General features: G+C 35.7%; 2 protein-coding genes across 4 annotated transcripts; one reads left to right on the top strand and one right to left on the bottom strand.

Annotated features, from left to right (window-relative positions):
- Positions 1-179: 179 nt before the first annotated feature.
- Positions 180-2,391, top strand: LOC142624161 (uncharacterized). The gene is made up of 2 exons (XM_075797679.1): positions 180-236; positions 1,789-2,391. Exons 1-2 carry the CDS (start codon positions 200-202, stop codon positions 2,316-2,318), a joined length of 567 nt encoding a protein of 188 aa, XP_075653794.1. The 5' UTR covers positions 180-199; the 3' UTR covers positions 2,319-2,391.
- Positions 2,392-4,315: 1,924 nt separating this feature from the next.
- Positions 4,316-9,607, bottom strand: LOC142626060 (small GTPase LIP1). Of its 3 annotated transcripts, none has more exons than XM_075799834.1 (7): positions 8,957-9,607; positions 7,554-7,645; positions 7,318-7,459; positions 6,202-6,506; positions 5,504-5,557; positions 5,270-5,400; positions 4,316-4,808 (listed from the first exon to the last, which is right to left on the bottom strand). In XM_075799834.1, exons 1-7 carry the CDS (start codon positions 9,054-9,056, stop codon positions 4,613-4,615), a joined length of 1,020 nt encoding a protein of 339 aa, XP_075655949.1. In that variant the 5' UTR covers positions 9,057-9,607; the 3' UTR covers positions 4,316-4,612. The 3 variants fall into 3 exon arrangements, with proteins under 3 accessions (XP_075655949.1, XP_075655950.1, XP_075655948.1); XM_075799835.1 differs by having other exon boundaries at positions 4,316-4,852; positions 8,957-9,542; XM_075799833.1 differs by having other exon boundaries at positions 4,316-4,811; positions 8,957-9,542.
- Positions 9,608-10,385: the final 778 nt, after the last annotated feature.

The following is a 10,385-nucleotide window of genomic DNA, read 5'->3' as shown; positions in this document are numbered from 1 at the left end:
AACTAATCAAATCTCGGCCCTTCTTTTTAGGCACAAAGGAGAGTTGCAATTGCAAACCGACCTAGCTTTTTTTTTTTTTTTTTTTTATAAGCCGACAAAGCTAATACTTAGTAGTATACTGTATATATATACACGTAACATAACACCAAAACCCTCTCACAGCCCTTTGTTCTTGTTTCTACAGTGTCTTAAATTTCTTATGTTTCCACAAAGTACAAACTCTTCGTCCTCTGCTGGTACGTGTTGATCTTTTTTCAACTAGCCTTGATGAATATTTCTTTTTCGTATATATTCTTTCTTTCATATCTGTGTTTTGTGGATGTTTGTTTGTATTCTGAGTTTCATATATAGCCTGTGTGTGATCAGTATGTTTCTTGGTACCCAAGCAAAAACTATAAAGATACCTTCTTTTTTATGAATGCTTCTGGTAACAGTATAAAGACACCTTCTTTTCTATGAATGCCTCTTATAGCAGTATATATTTTTATATGATGTTTATGCATATATTATATAAAACACAATCGAATCTATTTGATCGTTAATGATTAATATTGCACTTGCACAGCTTCTGCCACAATGTAAATATATGTGGAATTTTGTATCTATGTATGAATTCTTTATGTTTCTCTCTCATTCACTTTCTTTTACTCTTCTTGGGGATTAATTTTATTATGTTCTTTATATAATACAAGTAATCACAAATAGAAACATAAACTTCTTCGGAAGCTTTTATAATAATAATCTTCGAATCTCTCTTGCATGGGTAGGCTTTGTGGTTATTCTAACCCTACACCACACTATCAGGGTTTAAAGCTTTATGGAATGGGTTTTGGGTGGGTTATGTTTCACCCCTTAAATTTTCTCTTTTATTTTGGGGGGTAAAATTAATCATGCTTGTTAGTTTTACTGGTTGCATTGATTTGCTACAACAATTTGGTAGGCTTAATTAGATACGTAGGTAGGCACTAAATTAGATTAGAACTGAATTTGGTACAACAACTGCAAAAAATTGGGTTGGAATTGGATTAATTGATCAAAGTTTGTGAAATCGATTTGCAATCTATTCTTAATAACACGACGAAATTTGGGATATAATAACATTAAATTTACTTAAATGAAATTTACTCGTTTGTTCACTTAAATTAGATTGTTGCATGCCGTGGCATGACATAAACAAAGTTAATGTTAAAGATATTAAAAGTTAAAACCCAAACCCATGATATTATTCATATCAAGATTCATGATATTATCCCAGTCCAAATTGTACTAATAATCCTAATCCTATTACTACGTATATATGCATATCTTGTTGCTGCCAATTATATATTATATATTATAATGATTTTGGGAGTAAGGTTGTGTTTGTTGTTGTTGTCTATGCATATAGACAGTAGAGGAGTTGGGTTCTACCTACAGATATGGGGTACTGCAAAAGGATCTAATCTAATCTAATTAAAAATAATTATTTGTCCAAGTAGTATTAAGATCTTAATTTGTGGGTTCAATTCACTAGCTCAATTTTTTGTCTTTGAATAAAAGATGTGTTCAACTCGTATTGTATTTATATTATAAAAAAAAAAAAAAATTGTAATCTTACTAGTATATGTTCTCAAAAATGGTACTCTCTCGTATCTCATTAATAATGGATCTCTTAATTAATGAGACATTATTATATAAGAAGAGAGATTCACAAGTGTGTTGAATCATTAGTTCATTACTCACTCCAAATTCGTATATTGATTGTGTTGTGTCTATTTGTTATCTAATAATTTTCTTATCTGAAAGCAGGCAAAACTCTTTCTTATTCTCAAGCATTAACAATGTCATCTTACGAGAAGAAAACCAAGACCATAAACAAGACCACCGAAAACATACCACAGCAGCAGCAGCAGATGCCAACAACTAGAGGAACAAGAGGGACAAATGAAAAGCGCACCTCAGTTGAGGCTTGGTCACCACCATACATGGATGGCAAGAGCAAGACCATAAACAAGACCACCCAGAACATACCACAACAGCAGATGCTATCAACAAGAGACAAGAAGCAAACCGAGAGCAAGACTTTAAACACACCACAGCAGCAGCAGCAGATGCTAACAAGAAGAGGGACAAATGAGAAGTGCACTACTTCAGTTGAGAATTGGTCACCATATATGGAAGGTATAATGCCAGAAAAACCAGAGCAAATGAGCCCAGAGATGGATGAGTTTCAGTATAGGAGGGCATTTCATCAATTTGTGGATGACTTCTTATATAATCCAAATAAGACAACTCGTCGGTTGCCAATTTTTGAACAACTATGCCCAGAGGAAAAATGAATATGGGAGAGCTTTATGCATTTTAGTCTTAGAGAGCAGGGAGCAATACGGACATGTTAACCAATCTAGGCACTTAATGACTCTTTAGCTCACGATAATTCTTTAGTGGAAAAAACTAAAAAGTTTAGCTTCGAACCAATATAGAGCTAAAGTTTGTCAATCTTTAGTTAGTCAGATGAATTTTGTATTTTTTGTGTAATACTCTATAGTGATGCAAATTTGCTCTACAAATCATATTCTATATTTCTATGTCAGGCAACTGGAATTCACTTGGAAGCAAATTCTTGCTCGTCATCAAGATGATTGTAAACGGTAAACCTATGCAAAAAGTTGTTATTAGCCAGTTCCTTAAATTCTTTCATAAAATAAATTAGAGAGAACTTTGAATCTTCAAGCTCCAAAATTACAGAATTTAATTTCAAATTAAAAATCAGAAAAGAACATTTTACATAACAACCGAGCTTTTGTTTGAGTCACAAAGCCAACTTTTACTCAATAAGTTACAAAATAAACTCTTGCCAGTTTGCCAAAACACCACTAAGATTAAAATTTAAAAGTAGGGAAAGTATAAGAGCATCCACATTCATTTTTTTCAATTCTATCATATTTTACCATCCAAAAAGCCACTTTATCAATTATACAATACTATTTTTCACTACACCCAGCATCCAAACTTCTATTTTCCTATTCTACTCATTAAAATAATATATTTTCACATTAAAATATATAAACCAACAAAATGTCTCTCAAAGAAACCCTGTTCCAAAAAAAAAAACCCAGAAATCCACCTTGTCACCACCACACCACCGGCTAGCAACCACCACCACAACCAAACTCACCACCAACAACAACCACAAGAAACAACTACCAAGAGGGGAAGAAACACAAAAAATTTCTACCACACAAAAAATCTTAACACTATCAAAAAAACCCAAATCAATCCACCTGCAAATCTTGACAACAAACTCAGCAAACCCAAATCAATCCACCACCCACCGATACACCACCTCGGCACCATCCCGAGACCCACGGCGGCTTAGTCACGGCGAGCACCCCGACCTGCCACATCTGCCTCCACATCAAACCCGAGCGCCACCAACCCATGAGACCCACGATCCACGGCGATCTCGGCTCCACCCCGATCCACCACCACGGCACCACCTCGAGACCCACGGCGAGCACGACACCACCCCGACCTGCCACATCTGCCTCCACATCAAACCCGAGCGCCACCAACCCATGAGACCCACGATCCACGGCGATCTCGGCTCCACCCCAATCCGCCACCACGACACCACCTCGAGACCCACAGCGAGCACGGCACCACCCCGACCTGCCACATCTGCCTCCACATCAAACCCGAGCGCCACCAACCCATGAGACCCACGATCCACGGCGATCTCGGCTCCACCCCAATCCACCACCACGGCACCACCCCGAGACCCATGACGGCTTAGTCACGACGAGCACGGCACCACCCTGATCCACCACCACGGCACCACCCCGATCTGCCACATCGAACCATGAGCTCCACCCAATATGAGACCCACGGAGGCTTGATTCAAGGGAAAATAGAGAAAAAAAGGAAAAAAGAAAAAGAAAGGGAAGACAGGGACGAGAGAGGGAGAAGGATTGAATGAGAGAATCAAAGAACTGAAAAAGAAAGAAAGAAAAAAAGAGATGGAAGAGATGAGAGTACCGGTGAGAGAGTGATAAGATAAAACAACAGTAAAACTAATAAAATAATAATATTCAGTTTTACAATGGAGCTACAATGCAATTTTATATTTAGAATTGCTCTGTAGCTCAATTGTTTTTTTTTTTACAATAGTTGCATTTTACACTTTTCAATGGAGCTGATGTTTTGGGCCTAAATTGTATAATAACCTTACATTTGCCATATGCCATCTTCGTTGCGGATGCTCTAAGTTTGCCATATTGTAGGTCTCAGCTTTATGACCATAAAGGTCAATTGGTACCAGAAGCACTCAAATATATATGTCAAGGTTCACTATATTCATTATCCAAAGTAATTTTTCACTTGTACATTTAAAAAATGCTTTACAAACAGAATTACTAAGAAAAAGAATTAAGAGAGTTCGATTACAAAGAATCACCTGTAGTTTCATGTTCAACAATTAATTATCATACACTTTAACTAATGGTATGACAAAACCCGCTCACTATGGGAGAGCCTGTAGATATAAAAGAATCAATAAAACGTTTAACCAGCATGGCAAAGAAATGGATTAACAGCTTATATGTGCAATCTTTGCAGCTAGAGGCAGCAATCATCACACGTTAATATCTGAGCGCTTTGATCTGGCATTACTGCTGAACTCTGAAGAGCCAGTCAGGGAAAATCTTGGGAGGCTGTAACTTTCTGAAACTGAAACTGGCTGCTGAGGATAAAGTGTGGGAGGTGGAGTGAGATTGCGTTGTGCTGGAAGGGGAGGAAGCACGTTGTATTTGTAAGGATCACCACTTAAGCTGCTGGCAGTAAATATATTGGTAAGCATGGCTACACAGGGTGACTGAAAACAAATTAAAAGTAGAAAGACAACAAATGATAAGTCAAAGAGTTCATGCTATAGAGAGAGAAAGCAGCATATCAAAAGAGTCAATCAGTAAGACTTGTAACTACCAATAAAAATACACTACCACACAAAACCCTTCATAGTAAAAGATTTCAGAGTTCTTGTCCTTTCCTCCATCTATTTGATGATTAAACAGAGGTAAACCCAAAGAGCTATTATAAACAAATAGAAATGTAATCATATAGAGTCTAAAAATCAATTACCATATTCTATCAAATGCAAAAGCTATAATTTTAATCAAGCATACTTCAGTACAAGATGATGCGGCTGACATCGATGATTATTGTGATTGTTCTATAAACAAGCTTTGAATTGAAAACAAATCAGAAATTGTAAGTGTTCGGCAGAGAGTACCTCGTATTCTTATAAGACTGATCCTCGTCACTTAAATCTTCATCTAAACGATGTGAGACTCTCTGCACTGAAGAAATAGACCAAGGAGTTTGTGCAGATAAGTCATCTGAAAAGTATCTTCTTCTGATTAGCTGAAACAAAGGGTTGACACAGAAGTTGGATGACATCCCAAAAAGAAGGGAAAGGAAAAGAATGGGGAGGGGCAAAACATACAAAATGAACAAGAATACAGACCGAACGAAAAAATTTCACCACAGCTTCCTTGTCATATCTTGCTTCTTTAGCAGCCTGCATATGTCCAACATATACACCATTACATGTATAATGTAGTATGACATACACCGTTACATAAATACATACATTGCATCAAATACTACTGTTTTAGTTTTACTACATGCTACACCTGCCTTTCAATAAAATAGTTTAGGAGTTAAATGACCATCAGGTCTTCCTAAATGAAATTATGCATGGAACCTTTTTTATTTTTAAAAATTGGTTGCAAAAGTCTTCCTAACAGACAAGATAAAATTACCCATAATTGAAAATGATAATAGGAGGATAAAGTACACTTTTGACTCTCCAATTTTCTTTTTCTTTTTCATTAATTAGTCGCAGTTCTTATAATTATACCATCTTGTCCTCCAATTTTTAACATCATTTCAAACTTGTCCTTCTGTCCAAATTTGTTAAGATTAAAATAAGACCATTAGTCCTGGAAGCTGACATTTCTTGTTTACATGGCAACCAAAAACACTTAATTTTCTGTATAAGAAGCCACACCTTAGCTAAAAAACATCACTCATGATACTCAATTATAGGGTCCATGTTGAAACCACTAATATAGCATTAGCCAAGAAGAAAGGAGAGAAAATACCCTAAGTTGAACAAATATTGATGCATGGAAACTTAAGAGGTTAAGTCCAAATTCTTACTGCAAGAAGGCCTCCACTGCCTGGAAAACTCTCAGTCAGCGGAAGTTCTTCACTGGATGGAAGCAAACCCTGCTTCTCAACCCACTGGCGAGCTGCATCTACAAGATTGCCACTGCTTCCTCTTGTACCCTCTTTTGCAGCAACATCAGCTTTGTTACCAATAACAATAAATGGGACAGGAAGGCCAAAGGGACCTCCAGATCCTAAGGGAGCTGAAAAGGTCCCATTTGCAGCAATCTCAGTTGCCCATTTCTGCAAGCTTGTTTTTGTCCTTCTCTGGGAGAGATCATGAACAAAAATAATACCTGCATCCAAATTTCATGCCAGAACCATAAGTAGAAACCATAGGATTGCCCTGTTTGCAATAAATATTGAGGCACCACTAGTTTCAATGGGAACTGAAATTCGGAAATGGACTTTGTCTCACCGTGGAATGATTTTTGTAACACTACAGTGATAATATCGGTATGCTGCTACTACTTATGAGAAATGTGAGATAATAAGAATTTTATAAATGGCTCCAGAAAGCTTCCTCTAAAAAGATAGACTTTTTATACTTCATCTTTGATTTTCATAGATTTACTTTCAACAAATTACCAAATAACTATGATCAAGTAACAAGTAAGAAGAATTTTCTAAATTATTTACTAAGTTTACTTTTCTACAGCATCACACTCAAGACTCAATGAGAAACCAATACTTAGTTGGGGCATATATGCATTTGTTACTCTTCACTTGATGTCAATACATTGGCAAATTGCAGGATGGGTCCAACTGACTAACCCATGGTTCTCAAAACTCGATTTTCATAGCGTGAAAGTCAAATATGGGATCATCACCATATAGAACCTGAAAGGATCAGGAGATGCAATAATGTCTAGTTATACACTGACTAGTGACAAGCCTAAGCAAGGTAGCGTATTTATTAACTAAACATATATATATCACTTATTGGAAACTACTATACTTTTGGAACAGTTTTTATCTTCTTCAGGTTTGACATACACATGTTCTTTTAGGACTTCTTTCTTTTTTTAGATTTGAGTCCTTTTGACATACACAATTAGCTATGAGGAGAATATGACATTTGTGAAAGGATGGAAATTCAGTAATCACCATTAATTTGTGAATAGAAAAGAGACCGGCAGTCTTTGTAACGATCATGGCCTGACACATCCCATAGTTCAACAAAGAAATCTCTCTCAGCATCACCTTTTATGCTACTTGAAGAGCTCCCGGAATATCCATAAGTAATGTGCTGGATAAAAGAAACAGCAATTACTCGGTGCAAAATTAAACTCCAGCACTATCTTAAAATTTCCTTGCAGAATTAAAAGAATATTAAATCTTACCTTCACACCAACAGTACACCCAATTGTTTGAGTAGGGTGAGTGGTGGAGGAACCTTTGATAATCAAATGAACAAGAGAAGTTTTCCCAACTCCTATCAAAAGGTTATGAATTGAAAATAAGTACCTAAGCATTAAGAGAAGTAACAAAAATAAATAAATAAAAGAATGCTATATGTACACACATACAAAAAGCAGCACTCATTTAGTGAAAGCAGATCATGGGTCTTCCTCCATTCATCATTGATTTACTTAGACTAGCATATCTCATGTTAGGCACAAGCACAAAATCGATTAAATGCCTATGAAAAAGCTGAAATTCAAATCACAGTCTGCATGCTTTAAAATAACTTCAAACTAACGCAGTTGCTCAGCATAGAGCCAATCACTGTCTAGTACAACCTAGTTCTGAAAACCAACATGCATGCGCATACATACAAAAACACACACACCTGGGTTATAAGCACCTGAAGAATTTGTATACTTCTTGAAATTATTAAGATCTACATTTCTAATCTTAATTTAAGGTAAAGGCAGGTAAGGTTTTGCCAAAAGTATGGCAACAGTTACCAAGTCCTCCCAACATACAATGAGAGTAGAGTTTTCTGGTAATCAAAAGAATAAACTCTAAGGCTGTTCTCATTGATAACAAGTCTGACTATATAATTCAATCAGAGTAAATTCTGTCATTTAAGTCAGTCATCCTACCCAGTGAGATTTTCAAGTCCATGCCAATGAGCTAAAGCTCAAATGGCAACAACTTTTGCCTGTATGAACAAGATGGAGGGTGAAATCATGCATTCAAAACCTACCATGTATTCTGTAACTTTCCAATAAGAAAAAATATATATGCCTGCAACCATCTGCTATTAAATACAATGATTGAAACAAAGACCACATACACTTCCAATTTGGAGTTTAAGAGTCATGGAATATCAAACCATCAATTAATATAGGTCTATAGTTTCATCTCTACAACCAATTTCATGGATCACCTAAGTTCTTGTATTCTTTTCTAAATGTCAGTAATCATCCGAGAATGAAATGAGATCTTGTATAATTACAGTGCATGGAAGTAAGAGTGAGAAAAATAAAAGTTCAATCAGTCTACTTAAGTTGCACTTCTTGATCCAGAGTTCAAGCGTTAATATAATCCAAATAAGCAAACTCATACAAATATTCACCTCCAATTCATCCAAATTGTTTCAAACAGAAATTAAGTCTCAGCAGCCCTATTCTATATATGGGGTTAACACATAAGGAAATCATTAAACATCCAACACACTAACACATTACCAGAACCATACAAGCATATATAAAACAACACATACCAAACGCAATCAAAATTGCCAGAACCAACATAGAGTTACAAAACAGCAAAGAAAGAAGATTAAATTAACAAGTACCTGAGTCACCAACAACAAGTACTCGAACCTGACCAAAAAGTGGTCCACCATTTTGCTCTTTGCTCTCCCTCTCCCTATCACGCTCCCCTCTCCAAAACATGTTTTCCTCCAAAAATCACTTCAAACTCCAAACAAAGCCAAACAAACAAAAACCCACCAACCAATTCGCTCTCCCTCAAAACTCACACATTCACAAATCTCCCCAACTCTAAGTCCCATCAAACAAACTCAACCTCCATGAAAAGCAACAATTTTTCCAATTGGGTACCCCGGATTCCAATCTCAAATCCATACTATGCAAAGATTAGCCCAAGATCTAAGCTAATTACAAAACCCATTACCATACATCCCCAAAAAAAAAAAAAAAAACCCAATAACCCCAGCTGCAACAAAATAGATCTGGCTACAAATCTTGAAGTGGGTCTCTTTGAAAATCACAAAAAATAAGAACTGGGTCAGTTAAAGAACAAGTTTAAGCTCACAAAACCGCAAAAACAAGAGGCGGGTCTTGCTCCAAATTGATGGTGGAGTTCAGTATGAAATAATAGACAATAAATAACAAGATTTGAAGGAATAGGAAATGAGTGGGTTTTTCGGTTCTGTTTTTTTTTTTTTTTTTTAGGGTCCAACAAAAAATGTTGGATACAAAATAATAAATAAAAAAAAAACGGTAAGCAAAATTGGTTTAGATCGGTGAGGCTCGAAATCCAACGTGGGTGATTGGATTTGCTGGAAAAGATGAACAACTTGGCAGGAAATGTGTTCACTCGCTATTGGTGCGTGTTGTTCACCTTATTAGAAGCGCGTGCATAATTTAATGGTTCATTCAATATTTAATATTAGTTAATAAATAAATACAGTAGGAAAAAAAAAAGTTTGAATTCAAGCATTTGTTTTTAAAAATCACCTATTTAATTGGAATTTGCTTTAGAAGAGATCAAAATCTAATCTGGTCATAAAATCTTTAATGCTGCGCTGCTGTATCAAAAATAAATACTGAGTGAACCAATTGGGTTGTCCGTTTGGTTTGCGCATCCACGTCCCCCTGCGTTTTTGGCTTTTTTTTCTTTTTCTTTTTTTTTCAAGTTCAGTGTCTCTTATTGTGTTAATGAGACATAAACAGTACAAACAAGCAAATAAACAGCGATTTTATTAATGAACAGTAATCAAAAATTTTTTTTTTTTAGTTTTCAGCAAAATAAGTGATATTTAAACGCATACAAGTGGTGTGAATTACCAATTGAGTTGGTTCGGAAATTTCATATGCAATATGTCTTTATGAGAGAGAATTGAGAATTAGGCTTTTACAATTATATATAGTAATAGAAATGATTGAGTTTTTTTTTTTTTTTTTTTTTTAGAGAGTTTCAATCTATGACATATGTTCCTAATAACAACTTTTTATTATCAGATTAAGACACCAATCGAT

The sequence above is a fragment of the Castanea sativa genome, chromosome 2 (assembly GCF_040712315.1).
Source record: "Castanea sativa cultivar Marrone di Chiusa Pesio chromosome 2, ASM4071231v1".
In the NCBI taxonomy this organism is placed as follows: Eukaryota; Viridiplantae; Streptophyta; class Magnoliopsida; order Fagales; family Fagaceae; genus Castanea; species Castanea sativa.
The sequence above is the reverse complement of the archived record's forward strand: the minus strand, read 5'-3'. Positions and strand labels throughout refer to the sequence as shown.